Here is a 23762-nt window from a genome sequence, read left to right as displayed (position 1 = left end):
TTGCTTTTGTTGATGTTAATCTTATATCCTCCCTTCAAGACACCATCCATTCCGTTCGACTGCTCTTCCAAGTCCTTTGCTGTCTCTGACAGAATTACAATGTCATCGGCGAACCTCAAAGTTTTTATTTCTTCTCCATGGATTTTAATACCTACTCCGAATTTTTCTTTTGTTTCCTTTACTGCTTGCTCAATATACAGATTGAGTAACATCGGGGAGAGGCTACAACCCTGTCTTACTCCCTTCCCAACCACTACTTCCCTTTCATGCCCCTCAACTCATATAACTGCAATCTGGTTTCTGTACAAATTGTAAATAGCCTTTCGCTCCCTGTATTTTACCCCTGCCACCTTTAGAATTTGAAAGAGAGTATTCCAGTCAACATTGTCAAAAGCTTTCTGTAAGTCTACAAATGCTAGAAATGTAGGTTTGCCTTTCCTTAATCTTTCTTCTAAGATAAGTCGTAAAGTCAGTATTGCCTCACGTGTTCCAGTATTTCTACGGAAGCCAAACTGGTCTTCCCCGAGGTCGGCTTCTACTAGTTTTTCCATTCGTCTGTAAAGAATTCGTGTTAGTATTTTGCAGCTGTGGCTTATTAAACTGATTGTTCGGTAATTTTCACATCTGTCAACGCCTGCTTTCTTTGGGATTGGAATTATTATATTCTTCTTGAAGTCTGAGGGTATTTCGCCTGTTTCATACATCTTGCTCACCAGATGGTAGAGTTTTGTCAGGACTGGCTCTCCCAAGGCAGTTAGTAGTTCCAATGGAATGTTGTCTACTCCGGGGGCCTTGTTTCGACTCAGTTCTTTCAGTGCTCTGTCAAACTCTTCACGCAGTATCGTATCTCCCATTTCATCTTCATCTACATCCTCTTCCATTTCCATAATATTGTCCTCAAGTACATCGCCCTTGTATAGACCCTCTATATACTCCTTCCACCTTTCTGCTTTCCCTTCTTTGCTTAGAACTGGGTTTCCATCTGAGCTCTTGATATTCATACAAGTGTTTCTCTTTTCTCCAAAGGTCTCTTTAATTTTCCTGTAGGCAGTATCTATCTTACCCCTAGTGAGATAAGCCTCTACATCATTACATTTGTCCTCTAGCCATCCCTGCTTAGCTATTTTGCACTTCCTGTCGATCTCATTTCTGAGACGTTTGTATTCCTTTTTGCCTGCTTCATTTACTGCATTTTTATATTTTCTCCTTTCATCAATTAAATTCAATATTTCTTCTGTTACCCAAGGAGTTCTACTAGCCCTCGTCTTTTTACCTACTTGATCCTCTGCTGCCTTCACTACTTCATCCCTCAAAGCTACCCATTCTTCTTCTACTGTATTTCTTTCCCCCATTTCTGTCAATTGTTCTCTTATGCTCTCCCTGAGACACTGAACAACCTCTGGTTCTTTCAGTTTATCCAGGTCCCATCTCCTTAAATTCCCACCTTTTTGCAGTTTCTTCAGTTTTAATCTACAGGTCATAACCAATAGATTGTGGTCAGAGTCCACATCTGCCCCTGGTAATGTCTTACAATTTAAAACCTGGTTCCTAAATCTCTGTCTTACCATTATATAATCTATCTGATACCTTTTAGTATCAGAACAAGTAAGCCAATAAATAATAATTTAGTAGTTTACTACACATGATGTCTTTCTGTTCGTGCTATTCACACTTACTGCTTCATTGTTTATGTAACTACACAGCCTAACAACAGCTAAGTAACCAGAAGTGCATGACTTGTTTACATGAAACTTCGCGAGTCGACAGATCTGTGATGTTATTTCGGTGATTACAACGTCGAATCACTCTTAGAAAGGATTTGCCAGCATGCGCTCACGTATCAGCACGATGTCAGCCCTTCTCTGGCCTGAACTCACGCACTGAGAACTGTGTCGAAGCAGGTGCAACCCGTCCTCGACCGAGCAGGCCCACAAAACTTAACTGGTCCTTTATAACATCCATACTGCCACAGGAAGAAAGCTGTCAGCCGAGACGCTCCCACACATGTGCTATCATGCACAGGTCTTGCTCGCGACGGGAGTGCATCAGCACCACGCAGAAGGTTGATCGGGTCATGCGCAATGCACCAACCAGGATTGTCGTGTGGGAAAGTCGCACCACGATACTGTCACCGGAGAGGTAACACACAACGACGCAAAATGTTTCTGAGTACTCTACGGCATTGGCCCTTTTACCTAGCTGCCGGCATTTACCGTGAACCTCTCGCTCAGCACAAATTCCCAAGGGAATGAAAAAACAGCGCAGGTGACTAATGTATAAGAGGGGTAAAAGAATGTACCCACAAAATTACAGACCAATTCCCTTAACTTCGCTTTGCTGCAGAATAGTTTAACATATTCTCAGTTCGAATATATTAAACTTCTTTGAGACTAAGAAGCTGATGTCCACGAATCAGCATGGTCTTAGAAAGCATCGCTTGTGCGAGACTTAGCTTGCCCTCCTGTCACACGATATACTACGAACTATAGATGAAAGGGGGAAAAGAAAATTTTTTCTTATTGATAAAATGAATAGAAAATTGGACTCTCATAGCAAAGATTCGTTTGAAGAGTATGTTACACTGACGGACAAACTATTTACGCCCTTCGTTTTTTACTTTTAGTAGTAGTTACCTGTCGTCGTTCTCATGTTCTCACGCATAAACCAAGTGCTCCGTAATTTTAAGTGAAACTGTGCTAAATAATGGAAGCAACTTCTGAAACAATACGACTTTCTCAGTTACGATATCATGGATCCCAGCTCCTGTGACTCTGGAAGATTACTATCATTTTAATTTTGTATGGGGAAATTGATGGAAGCGCCCATCTTTCCGACGGCGCTGCTCAATAATAGAGGTATGTGAATGTGTTAATCACTTTCCCTTCGTGGCCGCCAATGTCAATTTAAATATCTAGATCTTATTTGCCGCGACATTCAGAAACCGCTATCTTTCTTTTCATTTAATTACGAAAACTGATTTTTTTCTCAGATGAACGCATTTTAACCACAACTTTTTTACCCAGGCTACGGGGAATGGAAGCACTTACAAGGGAACCTCCCCATCACACCCCCCTCAGATTTAGTTATAGGTTGGCACATTCGATAGGCCTTGAAAAACTAAACACAGATCAATCGAGAAAACAGGAGGAAGTTGTGTGGAACTATGAAAAAATAAGCAAAATATACAAACTGATTAGTCCATGCGCAATGTAGGAAACATCAAGGACAGTGTGAGCTCAGGAGCGCCGTGGTCCCGTGGTTAGTGTGAGCAGCTGCGGAACGAGAAGTCCTTGGTTCAAGTCTTCCCTTGAATGAAAAGTATACTTTCTTTATTTTCGCAAAGTTATGATCTGTCCGTTCGTTCATTGACGTCTCTGTTCACTGTAATAAGTTTAGTGTCTGTGTTTTGCAACCGCACCGCAAAACCGTGCGATTAGTAGACGAAAGGACGTACCTCTCCAATGGGAACCGAAAACATTTGATCGCAAGGTGATAGGTCAACCGATTCCTCCACTGGAAAACCTGTCTGATATATTCTATACGACACTGGTGACGGCATGTGCGTCACATGACAGGAATATGTTGTCGACCCACCGAACTTGTACACTTGGCGAATGGGTAAAAAGATTCTTCTACCTTGCCCGATTTAGGTTCTTGTAGATGTGATAATCACTCCCAAAAAAATTATGAAAACTTAAGCGTTTGTCTGAAACTGAAAATTAAGAAGTTAAACTTTTCACTGAGGGAAGGCTTGAACCAAGGACCTCTCGTTCCGCAGATGCTCACGCTAACCACGGGACCACGGCACCCATGAGCCTGCTCTTTCCTTGTTGACGCCTATGTTGCGCATGGACTACTCAGTTTGTATATTTTGCTTATTTTTTCATAGTTCCGCACAACTTCTTCCTGTTTTCTCGATTGCTCTGTGTTCAGTTTTTCAAGGCCTATCCACTGTGCCAACTTATAACTAAATCTGAGGGGGGTGCGATTGGGAGGTTCCCTTGTTCGAACGTACGTTCCTCTATCCCGATCGTAAGTTGGCGTACAATTAAGTGTGTAGCGACGTAACTAATGACCCATTTCTCCAACAGTATTAATTCTTGCTTTGAACCACGCTCTCGCGAATCTACGTGCCTTCTTATTTTGTGTAGTGACTGACGTATTCCTTAATAACGTTAGTTTTAACATTCACTGGCTTAGTTTCCGCAATTGACCTTTGTGTGTCCGAACGGAGCTTCACGTGCAATATTTATTACGCGACATTCATACTAACTCGCAATTCAAAATTACGACACCGGCTGATTAAGTTTCTAATAGTTTAATAGGGCGGTTACGAGGGCAACAGCCAGATTCCAAAGCTGTAGATTCCCGGAAAGCACTTGACACGGTGCCGACCGATGTTGCCGAGCCGTTCTAGGCCTATCAGCCTGGAACCACGCTGCTGCTACGGTCGCAGGTTCGAATCCTGCCTCGGGCATGGATGTGTGTGATGTCCTTAGGTTAGTCAGGTAGTTTTAAGTCTAGGATACTGATGACCTCAGATTTTGAATCCCATTTTTGTTAAGTTCCATAGTGCTTAGAACCGTTTGAACCATTTGAACTTTACACGGTGCCCCATTGCACGATGTAAACGAAGGGACGACCACATGAAATAAGGTCACAGGTATGGGAGTGGCTCGAAGACTTCTTAAGTAACAGAACCCAGTATGTTGTCCTCGACGGCGAGTGTTCAACAGAGACATGGGGCTCATCGACAGGAGTACCCCACGGAAGTGTGATAGGATCGCTGGTGCTCTGTATACACACGAAAGATTTGGTGGACAGAGTGGGCAGCAATCTGCAGTTGTTTGCTGCGGTGTACGGTAAGGTGTCTAAGTTGAGTGACTGTAGGGAGATACAAGACGCTCTTGGCAAAATTTCCAGATCTGAAAGTGGAAAAATTTAAGTTAATGCGGATGAGTAAAATGATCAAATTTGTAGTTCAGACAGATATACTGGTCTCCTGCTTGACACCGTCAAGTCGTTTGAATATCTGGGAGTAACGTTGCAATGCGATATGAATTGGAACGACCATCCGGTAACTCTGGTAGGGAAACGAACGGTCGACTTCGGTTTATTTTGAGAATTTTAGGAAAGAGTGGTTCACCAGTGAAGGAGATCGCATATCGGACGCTGGTGCGACCTATTCTTGAGAACTGCTCGAGTGTTTGGGGTCCGTACCAGGGCGGACTGAAGGAAGACATCGAAGCAGTTCAGAGGCGGTCTGCTAGATTTGTTACTGGTAGGTTCGAACAACCATTAAGTGCCTCGGAGATGGTTCGGGAACTCAAATGAGAATCCCTGGAGGGGAGGCGACTTTCTTTTCGATGAACATTTGACAAAATTCGGAGAACTGGCAATTGAAACTGCTACCTCCGGCACGCATCGTACAGTGGCTTGGGGAGTACCGATGTAGGTGTAGGTGTAGGTGTAGAGTTACCATTGTGCCACCGGAGTTCGAGTCATTACCAGCCGTAATCTCAAATGATACCCGATGGCTCTCCCAAGCATGGCACTTGGGTAACAACTGTGTCTATGCAAGACAGATCAAGAATGGGACTCCTGCTACGGTCGCAGCCCTTTTCACTGATGATGGTTATCTGGGTTAGTGCAGAACCACGCTTAATCGCTGAATAAAATGTCCAGGTATTCATCAGTGGTCCACGATTCCCGCTCATGGCACCACTTCAAACGCAATCATTTCTTGTATGTTGTGTTATCGTCGGCCTATGCATGGGACTGCAGTTGCCTAGTCTGGATCCTGCTTGTCTACGACCAATGTTGCGGGACGACACACACTGTCGCAGGTTCCAATACTCAGTCTCAGGTGGCAGCCAGAGATGTGAAGGGTTTACCATGTCCTCGGTGCGCAGTACCGCCATTGACCCTTATGGTGGTCGCACGTGGTCGGCCTGAACCTTCCCGAGTTCGTCTGCCTTGCGTTGCCATGCAGTCCATCATGGGGCCACTGTCAGATCTGAATGCCCCACAAGCGTGGATTTCATACGATTGGACCAGCTGGCCAAACGGATTCTCACAATGATGCCCTATCAAATTCTGGCAGGTACTGATAACGCTGTCTCACACGAGTACGAGGCATCTCCCTGTCCTTCACAGCTGTCACTGAACACTAAACACTTTACTCCTATTACGTACCCTACCGGGCTTGCTACCACCACCAAACACGAAGAACGCTAATGTATTAAGTTCTACTTTTAACACACTGCCGTCCGGCGACACCACAGTGGTGTCGTGAGCGTACTGGCCGGCGACAGCACTTTAGTATCTTTTGCATTCTGTTGGTGTTCTCTTTAGGTAACAATAAGTCACACACGTCAACAAGTGTTTTGTTTTTGTAAGTACTTGTGCCCTTTCGTCATGGCGCACGACAGAGAGAACAGGATTATTTACGATGAATGCGCGGACGTCTTGCCTGACTTTCCGGATGACGTTGCCGATTGGGAAGAAGACAATGGAAAAAAAAAATTAAAGTGAAGCGGAATCGTAGAAAGATAGTGAAATACGTCCAAGAAGAATTCGGCGAACGCTACGGTTGCCAACTGATTCGGCTGAGTCAGACGAAGAAGATAGTGCACAGTGGTCAGACTTTGATTTACAGAGGACCGATAAAAATTTTGAAGGATCCCGGGCCCAAATATATTTCCCGAAGATACACATAGCGTACAATTATATATTGGGAACCATCTATTTGAATATATTAGCAACGAAACAAACAAGTACTACAGTCAAAATCGCAATAGAAGGAAAATGGATTTAAAAAATGCCAAGTTTGTCTACGTTACGGGACCCGAACTTAGGAAATAGTTTGGGCTGGCTATCCTTATGGGAATTTTAAGAAAACCAAGGATCAATGGTTATTGGTCAACGAATCCGTTGATAGACACCGATATTTCGCAAAACGATATCCCGCAACCGATTAACACAAATATTATCGTTTTTACATTTTTCCGACAGTAACTATTAACCGCATAATGCCGACCGGCTTGTCAAAGTGCAATTCGTGACTTAATATTTTCCAAAAAGTTTAAAGAAACGTTTAAGCTAAGTCAAAATATCTCGATGAAGGAATGATAGCGTGGTGTGGACCGTTGAAGTTTATCAAAACTAGACATAATTGTCTGATTGGGAATTCCGCGATCGTTCATTAATAAAATATGGCGTTTCAGTCTTCGATCGCTATACTTTATTTTCAATTACCGGTTTCGGGCTAGCTGCCCATCTTCAGATCATATATTGTAGTTACAGAGTAACTTGTCCGCACAGAACACTGTCAGCGAACCGAGTGTTCTGTACGGACAAGTTACTCTGTAACTACAATATATGATCTGAACATGGGCAGCTAGCCCGAAACCGGTAATTGAAAATAAAGTATAGCGATCGAAGACTGAAAAGCCAAATTTTATTTCGTTAAAGTTTAAAGTTTATAATCCGCCGAAAACTACGAAATACGGCATACTCATTCGGATGCTGTGTGATTAGAGAGTACGGATACATTTCCTCATTCAAGATATATTCCGGCGCTGGACAGCCTTTAGCAAAAACAGTGACGGAACTATTGACACCTTCTGATCGAAAGTGGCATCACCTCTGCATGGATAATTATTTTAACAGTGTACAACTTGCAGAGAAGTTACCTGAAAAGAAAATTCGAGTTTGTGGAACGATAGGGCGAAATAGAGTACTTCCGGAAAATTAAAGCGCGCAAAAGTTAATGTGTTTGAAGCTTATCGACGGAAAGGTGACAAGCGGCCGGCGACAAGCCAAGTAATCCGAATTAGCGCTGCCGGCGCCAAGCGAATAAATTTGTGCGAGACGTGCGGACGGCGAAGTGTTAATAGAGAAGTGCAGCTATAATAATTCACGTTCCCACCGATCGTTACGTTGGCCTCCGTTAGTGTCTCCTCGATGCTGTACTTCTGGTGTGCACTGTGTGTTGAGTCTGCTTTATACTAGCACGTTATGTAAAGGAACTAAGTCTAGTTAATTTTTTCAGCATCATGATGTTCAATTTCAGCTATCCGCAACGCCGTTACTCCTATGGAGATTACAAGGGGTGTCCCAGAAAAATGACAAACTTTAGGGACAAGTTCCTTATAAAGAAATAAGTGAATAATATCTAGTAAACATGGGACCTAAGATGCAAACCTTAAGAGCAATGACCACTTTTTCATCTTCGCTATTGTGAAATCTTTTCTCATTAGCAAGTGCTGATAGCTTTTGAGATAAGCACTTCAGAGAACTTGTTTACCAGGGATTTTGTTTGATGTAAGGAATCTCTTCCTAAAGTTCGTCTTTTTTTGAGAAACGTTATGTTGGGGGCCACTCCTGCTTATTTATATAAATGATGTACCCTCTAGCATTACGAGTAACAAAAATATTTGTTTGATGATGACACTAGCTTGATAGTAAAGGATGTTGTGCGCAACATTGGCTCGGTTTCAAATGCAGTTCATGACAAGTTCATGGCTTGTAGAAAATGAACTAATGCTAATTCACAGCAGAACTCCGTTATTGCAGTTTCTAACACACAATACAACAAAACCTGACGTTTTAATTTCATAGGATGGGCATATGATTAGTGAAACTGAACAGTTCAAATTTCTAGGCGTTCAGATAGATTGTCAACTGTCGTGGGAAGCCCACGTTCAGGACCTTGTTCAAAGACTTACTGCTACCGTTTTCACTATTCGAACGGTGTTGTCTGAAGTTAGACACGAAAATTGGTCTACTTTGCTTATTTTCATTCGCTTATGTCGTATGGTATTGTATTTTGGGGCAACTCTTCCCACTCTAAAGGACCATTTTTGGCATAGAACCGGGCGTTTCGGGGCAATAAGTGGTGTAAGTTCACGAGCCTCTTGTCGACCCCTGTTTACGAGTATGGGTATTTGACAATGGCTTCTCAAAAATAAAAAAAAAATAAAAAAATATTCCTTACTGTCATTTCTTGTTAACAATATTACCTTATTCCCAAGCATAAGCAGCTTTCACTTAGTTAATACCCGGCAGTAATCAAACCTGCATTTGGATCGGACTTCCTTAACTCTTGCACAGAAAGGTGTGGAGAGTTTCCTTATCGGTCACTACTTCAGTCGAGGAGTTCCTTCAAAAATTCAGCTGATTTTTGTTGTATTGTTGATTGCGTTTACTTAAACTGATGTCTTGACTTTTAGGGTTCATGAACAGTTTATTTTTATCTGTTATTACTTTTATGTTGTAATTTCATGTACTTACATGTTCCATGATCTTTGAGATTTCCTTCACAATTTGGTCCTACGTAACTTTAATATGATTCGGGACAAAGTGGTGACGAAATGTTAACTTTTTCCTAGGACACCTGCAGCGTTCAAAATGCAGTCTCCATACTAGTACTGATTAGAAATATGCAAATGTACGAAGCCAACTGAAGACGAATTTCACATTGCACAAAGTATAAAGTAGGTCCCCTTTGCTCTGTTTCTCCGCGGAATGACATGCAAATCGTCCTGGAGCGACATTTACGCACGTGGTATACTTCAGAGAGGACTTATCAACTTAGTCTCCTCTCCTGACTTACCTAAGATGCCCTTACTGTGTCCTGTTGCGTAAATTAAGTGCCTAGCACCGTTCCGTCATCTCTTGATTGTAGTTTTTTCATTCGCCTAACGTTTCCTGTCGATCGTCTCTTGCGTCGGAGCAGTATTACATAGAAAATATTTTCTTCATATTTATTACAGCAATAGGTTCCTGTCCAAGCAGACCAGGCACCCGCCCCACGGTAATACATCAAAAGAAGTACCTCGTCATCCCGGTCCCTAGAACTCCTGAAGATAGACGTTGCCTGTGGATATTTTATCACAGACATAGACACAGTCCCAGTCCCTGTGACTGTTCACGCATGTTACTAAACCCGCTCAAACCTGTAAACCACCATGCGTGAGCAGCGCCTATTAGACGGAGGGGGTCCTACAGCCGATCAGTACCAGTCATTCCACCAGGAAGGACGTACACGGCTCTTGTCTGTAGTTCAGCCATGCCTATATGATCGATACGGCGGTTCGATCGCGTCCGCATCGTTACTTTGTGCCAGGAAGGGCGCTCAAGAAGGGAAGTGTCCAGGAGTTTCAGGGTGAGTCAAAGTGATGTTCGGACGTGGAGGAGATACAGAGAGACACGAACTGCCTATGAGATGCCTCGCTCAGGCCGCCCAACCACTACTATTGCAGTGGATAGCTGCTATCTATGGATTATGGCTCGGAGGAGCCCTGACAGCAACGCCACCATGTTGAATAATGCTTTTCGTGCAGCCACAGGACGTCGTGTTACGACTCAAACCGTGCGCAATATTTTGCATGATGCGCAATTTCACTCCCGACGTCCATCTTTGCAACCACGATACCGTGTGTGCGGCACAGATGGGCCCAACAACATGCCGGATGGACGGCTCAGGACTGGCATGACGTTCTCTTCACCGGTAAGTGTCGCATATGCCTTCAACCAGACAATCGTCTGAGACGTGTTTGGAGGCAACCCAGTCAGGCTGACCGCCTTAGACACACTGTGCAGCGAGTGCAGCAAGGTGGAGGTTCCCTGCAGTTTTTGGGTGGCATTATGTAAGGCCGACGTACACCGCTGTTGGTCACGGAAGGCGCCGTAACGGCTGTACGATACGTGAATGACATTCTCTGACAGAAAGTGCAACCATATCGTCAGCATACTGGCGAGGCATTCGCTCCCCCATCGTGCACATCTTTTGAGTGACTTCCTTTAGGATAACGACGTGGCTCGAAATAGAGTGGCCACCCTGTTCTCCAGACATGAACCCTATCGAACATGCCTGGGATAGATTGAAAAGGGCTGTTTATGGACGACGTGACCTACAAACCACTTTGGGATCCACGTCGAATCGCCGTTGAGGAGTGGAACAATCTGGACCAACAGTGCCTTGATGAACTTGGGCATAGCATGCCACGACGAACACAGGCATGCATCAGTGCAAGAGGACGTGCTACTGGGTATTAGAGGTACCGGTGTGTACAGCAATCTGAACCCCCCCCCACCTGTGACGGTCTCTCAGTATGGTGGTACAACATGCAATGCGTGGTTTTCATGAGCAATAAAAAAAGTTCGGAAATGATGTTTATGTTAATCTATTCCATTTTTCTGTACAGGTTCCCGAACTTTCGGAATCGAGGTGATGCAATACTTTTTTTATGTGTGTATGTTGGGCTTTTGGTGTTTCCGTATTTCTTAAGTTTAACTGAAGTAAAATCATTTTTCTTATGGAGGAGGACGCGAATCGCAGCAGAGATATTCGCTTCGTGCATCGGAACGTAATCATGACTTGAGCGATACCAAACTAATGGCCAAAGCCTCACGTATCAAGCAGGGTAAAAAAGCGACGAAACATTAGCCGAGTTAGCACTGTTTCTTGTTTAGTTTTAAATAATTCGAGTTGTGAGTTTGATCAGGAGAGACCGTTCATCCTGAGCTTTGCGTTGATGTAAACATTACGTCATCTACTTTACTGCATTACCATTCAGATGACGGGATCCAATTTTTCGTGCATGTCCGTGGTTTAAAAAAGAACGCCCTTATCGTGTTCAGTTGTGAGAAGTTGTCGTAAACATAAATACCATTCGACGTATTTGTGTTAACTGGTAAAAATACACGGAATACAAATAATGCTGCCAACACGTTACTGTATAATTTATGAAACACGTTACAGTATAATTTATGAAAGGGATGTGGTGCACGATGGAATACCTCTAGTGCGTTTCCAGCACAGCCAGGCAAAAGCAGTAAGAGAACACAGACCGAAGTATGTTAGCAACATTGTAATTCGTATTTGAGAGGGGTGGGTGTGCGTGCGTAAATTTATTAATGAAAGACCGTGGAAAAGTGGTATTACACCCAACAGTATTACTTGTAGCAGTTCTCTGATAATATTTTAACCATGGAATGCTACACATTTTATACTAAAACAACTACTCTGGGGTACATATGTACCCCAAAAGAAATTTTTCTTTTAGTGTATATTTTAAGTTAACGCGTAACTTAAAGTACATTGCCGTTTATATAGATAATGGGAGACAGTCGATGAAAAAGCAAAATGATTCATCCAGTGGTAGGGCATGTTTTCTTTTGATGCTTCCAAATATGTACTTATTACATACGGCTCACTGAAGCCTGGATTTTCATTTAGAACATGATTACAACGTTATACAAAATAGCTGCGTTTGAGTACAGATGTACCCCAGACCGTCTGCACGATAAATATAAGCACAGAAGTCCAAGTAGCCAAGGCAGTATCAAGTTTGGCTACCGGTGATATGAAACTGATGTGCAAACCTGTGGCACTAGTGGGAAATGGTTGCATCCAGTTCCCCCAATGGGGCAGACACTGTACTCCGGGTAGCATTCCTGGGTTAAAGGTACAAAAACTGATTTGCGTCAAAACGGAGTTATTTGAATCCGACTGACAAGTGCTGTAAGAGACTTTTTCCAAGTGGAGACAGGAAGTAGTACAGGTACATCGAAACTGTACCGGCAATCAATCTTAAGATGAATGTGCCCGAGAACTCCTGTAGAAAAAAAATGGACATACATCCGCTGGAAATGTTCTAAAATACAATTTTCATAACGCTATAAAATCGCTTATAAATATGAGAATGGTCGGCATATCTGTTCTATCTGAGGGAGCGGTTTGGCAGCCGGTGCAAATTCTCTATAAAAAGCAATCATTTGAAAGCGCAAAAATATTAAGTTACATTTTTATGCAAAAATAAAAGAAATTCGAATTTAAAAATTTTAATAGCAGGTTTTACATATGAAACTTTCTTCCCTTTTCAGGTATACCCTATATAAACCACACCCATTACAATTTTTAATAAATAGTTGATGTATTGGAAACTATTATTTTCGTCGACATAACGTTGTAAGATCACCGCCACAATGCGGTATACTGGATAGAATACACATTGATTTTTTTAAAAATTGTCTGTATTTGATGCACGGACAAGCTGGTTGGGCCAGCCTGACAAACAGAGCGTGCAAAAGTGGTGACGTAACGTGTCCGGTTACTCAGCACAGTAGTTACACAACGCACGCTGCTCGCCACGCTTTAGGCTCCATGCACACGGGCGCAGCCATATCACGGCGTCACAAATCGTTTTAGTGCACACACGACGGCATCGCAGCGATCACTATCTACACTCGTCAGCCACAATATTATGACCACCCACCTAATAGTCGGTATGTGCACCTTAGGCACGGAAAACAGGGGCGACGCGTCGTGGTATGGAAGCAATGAGGCGTTGATAGGTCGCTGGTGGAAGTTGGCTAAACATCTGCACACGAAAGAAGTCTCCCATTCCGCGTAGTGGCCGCGGGGAGGACGGAGGGCGATGAGCTCTGACGCCATGTTCGATCACACCTCAGATGTGTTTGGTCGGGTTCAGATCTGGCGAGTTGGCGGCCAGCACGTAACTGGAACTCGCCACTGTTCCTCGAAACACTTCAACAGACTCCTGGCCTTGTGCCACGGCGCATTATCGTGCTGGAAAGTGCTGCTGCTCTCATGATCGTCATGAAGGGGTGTACGTGGTCTGCAACCAGTGTGCGATACTCCTTGGCCGTCACGGTGTCTTGAACGACCGCCACTGGACTGATGGATGCCCACGTGAATGTTCCCCAGACCATATTAGAGTCGCAGCCAGCTTGTTTCTGTCCCGCAGTATAGGTGTCACGAAGCTGTTTCCCTTTAAAGACGACCGATTTACGTCCTGCCATCGGAATGATGAAGGTATCGGGATCCATCAGACCGTGCAACGCTCTACCACTCCGCCAACCCCACTGCCGATGGTGACGTGCTCTTTTCAGTCGTAGTTGCCGATGTCTTCTTGCTAACATTGGCACACGCACGGGTCGTTGCCTGCGGAGGTCCATCGTTAGGAGTTTGTTATGGTTTTAGGACGGAAAACAGCTATGGTCATAAGCGCCCAACCTGTGACTTAGTTCAAAAATGATTCAAATGGCTCTAAGCACTATCCGACTTAACTTCTGAGGTCATCAGTCGCCTAGAACTTAGAACTAATTAAACCTTACTAATCTAAAGACATCACACGCGTCCATGCCCGAGGCAGGATTCGAACCTGCGACAGTAGCGATGACTCGGCTCCAGACTGTAGCACCTAGAACCGCACGGCCTCTCCGGCCGGCTCCTGTGGCTTAGTGTAGTGTAAAAAACAGGAATTTAAATCAGCAGCAATGGGAGGGAAACTCAGGGACGAGGGAAACTCAGGGACGAGGGAAACTCAGGGACGAGGGAAACTCAGGGACGAGGGAAACTCAGGGACGAGGGAAACTCAGGGACGAGGGAAACTCAGGGACGAGGGAAACTCAGGGACGAGGGAAACTCAGGGACGAGGGAAACTCAGGGACGAGGGAAACTCAGGGACGAGGGAAACTCAGGGACGAGGGAAACTCAGGGACGAGGGAAACTCAGGGACGAGGGAAACTCAGGGACGAGGGAAACTCAGGGACGAGGGAAACTCAGGGACGAGGGAAACTCAGGGACGAGGGAAACTCAGGGACGAGGGAAACTCAGGGACGAGGGAAACTCAGGGACGAGGGAAACTCAGGGACGAGGGAAACTCAGGGACGAGGGAAACTCAGGGACGAGGGAAACTCAGGGACGAGGGAAACTCAGGGACGAGGGAAACTCAGGGACGAGGGAAACTCAGGGACGAGGGAAACTCAGGGACGAGGGAAACTCAGGGACGAGGGAAACTCAGGGACGAGGGAAACTCAGGGACGAGGGAAACTCAGGGACGAGGGAAACTCAGGGACGAGGGAAACTCAGGGACGAGGGAAACTCAGGGACGAGGGAAACTCAGGGACGAGGGAAACTCAGGGACGAGGGAAACTCAGGGACGAGGGAAACTCAGGGACGAGGGAAACTCAGGGACGAGGGAAACTCAGGGACGAGGGAAACTCAGGGACGAGGGAAACTCAGGGACGAGGGAAACTCAGGGACGAGGGAAACTCAGGGACGAGGGAAACTCAGGGACGAGGGAAACTCAGGGACGAGGGAAACTCAGGGACGAGGGAAACTCAGGGACGAGGGAAACTCAGGGACGAGGGAAACTCAGGGACGAGGGAAACTCAGGGACGAGGGAAACTCAGGGACGAGGGAAACTCAGGGACGAGGGAAACTCAGGGACGAGGGAAACTCAGGGACGAGGGAAACTCAGGGACGAGGGAAACTCAGGGACGAGGGAAACTCAGGGACGAGGGAAACTCAGGGACGAGGGAAACTCAGGGACGAGGGAAACTCAGGGACGAGGGAAACTCAGGGACGAGGGAAACTCAGGGACGAGGGAAACTCAGGGACGAGGGAAACTCAGGGACGAGGGAAACTCAGGGACGAGGGAAACTCAGGGACGAGGGAAACTCAGGGACGAGGGAAACTCAGGGACGAGGGAAACTAAAAAATGGGAGGAAATCATAAAAGTGTTATTGAAGGGGGGTTGTTTTCCCCAGAAAGAGCTTCAAATGACCGATGTCCTCTCATTAACGCTTATAAACCCAAGGACGCGATCGGCTGAGCGCGCGTCGTCTGCTAGAACGGTAGGTATATCAGGCGACAGGTATAAACGGGCGCGTAGGCGATTGGAATAGGGGCACTAAAGTAAAAGGTATCTCACCGTCCACAGTTGAGGGAAGTGGGGACAAATCGGGAGATGATATCGAAAGCTAAAAAGACAGCGCCCAATGAGGAGTCTAGTTAAAATTACCTCCTCCCGAAAACGAGGCCGAGAAGACGAGGTCCAAGCACAGGGAAGAGATTTTATGTCCCGTAATTTGTTATCCTGAAGTGCAGACCAATGTGTGTTCCATAAAAGAGCAACACGACGACATAAAACTATCTGTAGATCGGCAAAGGGAGCCATGATAACAGCAGGCCGACGAACAGAGACAGCAGCCTTGGCCGCTATATCGGCAGCTCGTTTCCGCGTATACCAACGTGACCTGGCATCCAGAGGAACGCCACAGAAATACCCCGCAAGTGGAGCATATGGTGGCAGTCTATAATCGGTTGGACCAGAGGATGGACGGGATAAAAAGCTTGGAGGTTGAGAAGAGAGCTGAGCGAATCCGAGCACATAGTATACTGTATCCGCTGATGGCGACGGATGTATTGGACCACCTGGATAACACCGTAAAGCTCCGCGGTATAAACCGAACACTGGTCGGGAAGGCGAAATACAATTGGGGTGTCGTCAATAATATAGGCTCCCCCGACACAGTGTAAATAAATGTGGCATCCTCCATTTGTGCACATAGAACAGCAAATGCCTAACAACTATTGAGAGTGGGGTACTATCCTTGGGAAGCCGACAATGGTCACGGAAAAGGCAGGTCCGGGGTCGAAACCAAGATGGTTCTGCACCGCCATTTGTCAAGAAAGTTTTTGGAAATAGGAATGGAATGTAGCAGCTGACAGAAGCGGACTCCTGGCGGTAGTAGAGAGGAAGGTCCGCCTGCATACCCTAAATGCAAGGAGGCGTCAAAAATTGGTTGGTTGGTTGGTTGTTTGAGGTTAAAGGGACCAAACAGCAAGGTCATCAGTCCCTTGTTTCAAATAGACTCCATTCTGCTAACGGGACATCTCAGTATAGTCAGAAAAATAAAACGGATAAAGGGGAAACGTAAAAGGGCAGTCACGTTGTCATTAGTAAAAACAAATGAGGGAAGTTGGCAAGAGAACGAACCCAACACTATGCTGAAACAGCATAGGCAAGACCACCTGTGACTTAAAAGGTACAACTGCTATAATGCAGAAAGTACGTATGGGAATAGAAAAACTAACCAAGCCTTAAAAAGAAGGGGTAAAAACAGAGTAAAAGGGAAAGAAAAGAGGATTCCGGTCAGGGAGGTGAATCGGGAATCTCTGAACACTGCCTACAGTGGGAGACACCCAAACACTCACCGCCCTGCCCCAACACCAGAGGGAGATTAAAAACTTTAAAACTGAGAGTAAAAACCACTCTCCCGGAGGAAACCTAGAACCAGAGAGACCATCCGGAAATCGTCAGCCAACATCAAAGGTAAAGTGTGGGGGAGTCTGTACTTAGCACGCAGAGCCAAAAGAAGGGGGCATGCAACCAAAATGTGGGCCACTGACTGGAAGGCTCCACAACCACATAGCGGGGGTGGCTCATCACGCAAAAGGAAACCATGGGTCAGCCTGGTATGGCCAATGCGGAGACGACACAGTGTGGTCGAGTCCTTGCGGGAGAGGCTAAAGGAAGAACGCCATGGGCCTGTATTCACCTTAATGGCACGAAGTTTATTAGACAGTGGAGTAGCCTCCCAAGAATTGGCCCATGACTGTGCAAAGTGGGATTTGATGTGAAGCCGTAAATCCGCTGCAGGAGGGGTTACAGAAAACGGGGGGTAAGTAACTGCTCCCCCAGCCAAACGATCAGCGAGCTCATTACCCGGGATACCCACATGGCCCGGGACCCATAGGAAGTCAATGGAACAAGCAGCACGGTGAAGATCAGCGAGATGGTCATGGATGGCAGAGACCAAGGGATGGCGCGAAAAACACCGGTCAATAGCAAGAAGGCCACTCATCGAGTCCGTACATAACAAAACGCGGTTGTGTTGGGATTGTTTAATAAAGGTAAGGGCCCGGGAAATTGCCATCAATTCCGCAGTAAACACCCCACATGAGGGTGGCAGTAGATGATTTTCCGTTCCAACAAAGGACGTGAAGGCATACCCAACATGATCAGCAGATTTAGAGCCATCAGTGTAAAAAACAACAGCATCCCGAAACTCCCATAAAATTTGGCGGAAAAAGGAACGGAACACCACCGGGGGGATGGAATCTTTCGGACCGCGGCGGAGATCCATCCGAATTCGAGGCCGAGGAACTAACCAAGGAGGGGTAGAGGGGAGGGAGCGAGGAAGACAGGACAAAGAAGGAAGCCGAAAATCACGGGTAAGAGACTCAAGGCGCAGTCCAACCGGTAAACCCGCCCGAGGGCGGGAGTCAGGCGGGCGACGTCCATGGTCTGGGAATAGGATAGAATAGGAAGGATGAGCGGGAGAAGAACGGATAGTAAGGGCATAAGACACCAGAAGCTGGGACCGCCGAACAGAAAGGGGGGGGATCCCAGCTTCAACCAGGAGACTATCAACAGGGCTAGTAGGGAAGGCACCGGTGGCCAAACGGATACCACGATGGTGGACTGGATCCAGCACGTGCAGCGTGGAAGGAGCAGCTGAACCATAAACTTGACAACCATAGTCCAAACGTGACAGAACTAGAGCACGATAAAGACGGAGGAGGAGGGAACGGTCCGCACCCCAGGAGGAGTGGGCAAGGAAGCGAAGGACATTGAGTTTACGGAAACATCCTACCTTCAGGAGTCTGATATGGGGCAGCCAAGTGAGCTTGTTGTCGAAAAGAAGACCTAGGAAACGAAACTGTGGAACCACAGGCAATCTTTGTGCAGCGAGATAGAGCTCTGGATCAGGGTGGACCGTAGTACGGCGACAGAAGTGGACCACCCGCGATTTTAAAGGAGAGAATTGAAACCCGTGGGAGAGGGTCCATGCAGAGGCACGCCGTATAGCCACCTGGAGCTGCCGTTCTGCAGATGGCATCGAGGAGGAACTAACCCAAATGCAGAAATCATCCACATACAGGGCAGGGGCGACCAAGGGACCGACAGAGGCCACAAGTCCATCGATAGCAATGAGGAAAAGAAGGACACTCAAGACAGAACCCTGTGGGATGCCCGTCTCCTGGGTCCGTGGAGAACTAAAAGCAGTACCAACTCGAACTCTGAATGACCGATGGATCAGGAACTGGCGGATAAAAATCGGGAGTGGGCCCCGAAGACCCCACTGATGAAGGGTTAGTAAGATGTGATGGCGCCAGGCCGTGTCATACGCCTTGCGAAGGTCAAAAAACACTGCAACCAAATGGCGGCGCTGGGAAAAAGCCTGCCGAACTGCGGATTCCAAGCGAAGCAAATGATCGATTGGAGATCGTCCCTCTCGAAAGCCACACTGGTAAGGGGACAATAGATCCCGAGATTCGAGGACCCAAGTGAGCCGACGGGCTACCAGCCGTTCAAGTAACTTACAACCAACATTGGTCAAACTAATTGGCCGATAGCTGTCAACAGATAGGGGGTTCTGACCAGGCTTAAGGACAGGAACCACAATGCTATCCCTCCACTGAGAAGGGAAGTCACCCTGGAGCCAGATACGGTTAAACACCCGAAGAAGATGGTGCCGTTGTGGAGCACTGAGATGTTGAAGCAGCTGGTTATGAATGGAATCTGGGCCAGGAGCCGTATCATGAGAAGCAGATAGAGCAGAAAGAAATTCCCATTCAGTGAAAGGTACGTTGTAAGATTCTGACTCACAAGTGGTGAAACATAAGGTGACAGCTTCAGCCTGCTGTTTTTGATGAAGGAAAGCAGCTGGATAGGAGGCCGACGCTGATGCCACTGCAAAATGGGTCGCAAGATGTTCTGCGAGAACTAATGGGTCCGTACAAATGCCATCTGGGAGGTGAAGGCCTGGGAGGGTGGACTGCCGATGGCAACCTTGGAGAGAGCGAAGTGTAGCCCATACCCGTGACAGAGGGACAGTGGAACCAAGGGAAGAAACGAATCGTTCCCAACATATCCGCTTGCTCTGTTTGATTAAATAACGGGCTTTAGCGCGAAGGCGCTTAAAGGTAGAAAGGCTGGCTACAGATGGGTGCCTCTTAAAGTGTTGCAAAGCTCGACGGCGATCACGGATGGCAATGGCAATGGCCGTACTCCACCACGGGACTTGACGACGAAATTGTCCAGATGAGCGCGGGACAGCAAGGTTAGCAGCGCGAACAATCGCGTCAGACACGTCACGTAGGACGTCATCAATACAACCCGACAAAGAGGGAGAAAACTCGACCTGTGCAGTATATAGAGGCCAATCGGTTGGTTGGTTGGTTGGTTGGTTGGTTGTTTGAGGTTAAAGGGACCAAACAGCAAGGTCATCAGTCCCTTGTTTCAAATAGACTCCATTCTGCTAACGGGACATCTCAGTATAGTCAGAAAAATAAAACGGATAAAGGGGAAACGTAAAAGGGCAGTCACGATGTCATTAGTAAAAACAAATGAGGGAAGTTGGCAAGAGAACGAACCCAACACTATGCTGAAACAGCATAGGCAAGACCACCTGTGACTTAAAAGGTACAACTGCTATAATGCAGAAAGTACGTATGGGAATAGAAAAACTAACCAAGCCTTAAAAAGAAGGGGTAAAAACAGAGTAAAAGGGAAAGAAAAGAGGATTCTGGTCAGGGAGGTGAATCGGGAATCTCTGAACACTGCCTACAGTGGGAGACACCCAAACACTCACCGCCCTGCCCCAACACCAGAGGGAGATTAAAAACTTTAAAACTGAGAATAAAAACCACTCTCCCGGAGGAAACCTAGAACCAGAGAGACCATCCGGGAATCGTCAGCCAACATCAAAGGTAAAGTGTGGGGGAGTCTGTACTTAGCACGCAGAGCCAAAAGAAGGGGGCATGCAACCAAAATGTGGGCCACTGACTGAAAGGCTCCACAACCACATAGCGGGGGTGGCTCATCACGCAAAAGGAAACCATGGGTCAGCCTGGTATGGCCAATGCGGAGACGACACAGTGTGGTCGAGTCCTTGCGGGAGAGGCTAAAGGAAGAACGCCATGGGCCTGTATTCACCTTAATGGCACGAAGTTTATTAGACAGTGGAGTAGCCTCCCAAGAATTGGCCCATGACTGTGCAAAGTGGGATTTGATGTGAAGCCGTAAATCCGCTGCAGGAGGGGTTACGGAAAACGGGGGGTAAGTAACTGCTCCCCCAGCCAAACGATCAGCGAGCTCATTACCCGGGATACCCACATGGCCCGGGACCCATAAGAAGTCAATGGAACAAGCAGCACGGTGAAGATCAGCGAGATGGTCATGGATGGCAGAGACCAAGGGATGGCGCGAAAAACACCGGTCAATAGCAAGAAGGCCACTCATCGAGTCCGTACATAACAAAACGCGGTTGTGTTGGGATTGTTTAATAAAGGTAAGGGCCCGGGAAATTGCCATCAATTCCGCAGTAAACACCCCACATGTAGGTGGCAGCAGATGATTTTCCGTTCCAACAGAGGACGTGAAGGCATACCCAACATGATCAGCAGATTTAGAGCCATCAGTGTAAAAAATAACAGCATCCCGAAACTCCCATAAAATTTGGCGGAAAAAGGTACGGAACACCACCGGGGGGATGGAATCTTTCGGTCCGCGGCGGAGATCCATCCGAAGTCGAGGCCGAGGAACTAACCAAGGAGGGGTGGAGGGGAGGGAGCGAGGAAGACAGGACAAAGAAGGAAGCCGAAAATCACGGGTAAGAGACGCAAGGCGCAGCCCAACCGGTAAACCCGCCCGAGGGCGGGAGTCAGGCGGGCGACGTCCATGGTCTGGGAATAGGATAGAATAGGAAGGATGAGCGGGAGAAGAACGGATAGTAAGGGCATAAGACACCAGAAGCTGGGACCGCCGAACAGAAAGGGGGGGGATCCCAGCTTCAACCAGGAGACTATCAACAGGGCTAGTAGGGAAGGCACCGGTGGCCAAACGGATACCACGATGGTGGACTGGATCCAGCACGTGCAGCGTGGAAGGAGCAGCTGAACCATAAACTTGACAACCATAGTCCAAACGTGACAGAACTAGAGCACGATAAAGACGGAGGAGGAGGGAACGGTCCGCACCCCAGGAGGAGTGGGCAAGGAAGCGAAGGACATTGAGTTTACGGAAACATCCTACCTTCAGGAGTCTGATATGGGGCAGCCAAGTGAGCTTGTTGTCGAAAAGAAGACCTAGGAAACGAAACTGTGGAACCACAGGCAATCTTTGTGCAGCGAGATAGAGCTCTGGATCAGGGTGGACCGTAGTACGGCGACAGAAGTGGACCACCCGCGATTTTAAAGGAGAGAATTGAAACCCGTGGGAGAGGGTCCATGCAGAGGCACGCCGTATAGCCACCTGGAGCTGCCGTTCTGCAGATGGCATCGAGGAGGAACTAACCCAAATGCAGAAATCATCCACATACAGGGCAGGGGCGACCAAGGGACCGACAGAGGCCACAAGTCCATCGATAGCAATGAGGAAAAGAAGGACACTCAAGACAGAACCCTGTGGGATGCCCGTCTCCTGGGTCCGTGGAGAACTAAAAGCAGTACCAACTCGAACTCTGAATGACCGATGGATCAGGAACTGGCGGATAAAAATCGGGAGTGGGCCCCGAAGACCCCACTGATGAAGGGTTAGTAAGATGTGATGGCGCCAGGCCGTGTCATAGGCCTTGCGAAGGTCAAAAAACACTGCAACCAAATGGCGGCGCTGGGAAAAAGCCTGCCGAAACTGCGGATTCCAAGCGAAGCAAATGATCGATTGGAGATCGTCCCTCTCGAAAGCCACACTGGTAAGGGGACAATAGATCCCGAGATTCGAGGACCCAAGTGAGCCGACGGGCTACCAGCCGTTCAAGTAACTTACAACCAACATTGGTCAAACTAATTGGCCGATAGCTGTCAACAGATAGGGGGTTCTGACCAGGCTTAAGGACAGGAACCACAATGCTATCCCTCCACTGAGAAGGGAAGTCACCCTGGAGCCAGATACGGTTAAACACCCGAAGAAGATGGTGCCGTTGTGGAGCACTGAGATGTTGAAGCAGCTGGTTATGAATGGAATCTGGGCCAGGAGCCGTATCATGAGAAGCAGATAGAGCAGAAAGAAATTCCCATTCAGTGAAAGGTTCGTTGTAAGATTCTGACTCACAAGTGGTGAAACATAAGGTGACAGCTTCAGCCTGCTGTTTTTGATGAAGGAAAGCAGCTGGATAGGAGGCCGACGCTGATGCCACTGCAAAATGGGTCGCAAGATGTTCTGCAAGAACTAATGGGTCCGTACAAATGCCATCTGGGAGGTGAAGGCCTGGGAGGGTGGACTGCCGATGGCAACCTTGGAGAGAGCGAAGTGTAGCCCATACCCGTGACAGAGGGACAGTGGAACCAAGGGAAGAAACGAATCGTTCCCAACATATCCGCTTGCTCTGTTTGATTAAATAACGGGCTTTAGCGCGAAGGCGCTTAAAGGTAGAAAGGCTGGCTACAGATGGGTGCCTCTTAAAGTGTTGCAAAGCTCGACGGCGATCACGGATGGCAATGGCAATGGCCGTACTCCACCACGGGACTTGCCGACGACGAAATTGTCCAGATGAGCGCGGGACAGCAAGGTTAGCAGCGCGAACAATCGCGTCAGACACGTCACGTAGGACGTCATCAATACAACCCGACAAAGAGGGAGAAAACTCGACCTGTGCAGTATATAGAGGCCAATCGGCGCGGTGGAAAGACCAACGAGGTAACCTCTCCATCGGGGAGCGGGAAGGGAGCGTGATAATCAACGGGAAATGGTCACTATCACAAAGGTCGTCGTGTGGCGACCAGTGTAATGAAGGGAGGAGAGAGGGAGAAGAAAGAGAAAGATCAATGGCAGAAAAGGTACCATGACCAGCACTGAAATGAGTAGGGGAGCCATCATTAAGAAGGCACAGGTCGTGGTCTGCAATAAATTGGTCGATAAGAAGACCTCGTCTAGATGGAA

At 47.1% G+C, this 23762-nt stretch overlaps 1 protein-coding gene across 1 annotated transcript in view; it reads left to right on the top strand.

Annotated features, from left to right (window-relative positions):
- LOC124718738 overlaps positions 1 to 15530 on the top strand; it is a 66039-nt gene extending 50509 nt beyond the window's left edge. Inside the window, exon 2 of the mRNA XM_047244354.1 lies at positions 14306 to 15530. Within this exon, the coding sequence (XP_047100310.1) occupies positions 14306 to 15530 (1225 nt within the window). The remainder of the gene's footprint in view (positions 1 to 14305) is intronic.
- Positions 15531 to 23762: the final 8232 nt, after the last annotated feature.

Source organism: Schistocerca piceifrons, chromosome 10 (assembly GCF_021461385.2).
Source record: "Schistocerca piceifrons isolate TAMUIC-IGC-003096 chromosome 10, iqSchPice1.1, whole genome shotgun sequence".
In the NCBI taxonomy this organism is placed as follows: Eukaryota; Metazoa; Arthropoda; class Insecta; order Orthoptera; family Acrididae; genus Schistocerca; species Schistocerca piceifrons.
Note: the sequence above shows the minus strand (reverse complement) of the source record. Positions and strands in the feature narration are given on the sequence as shown.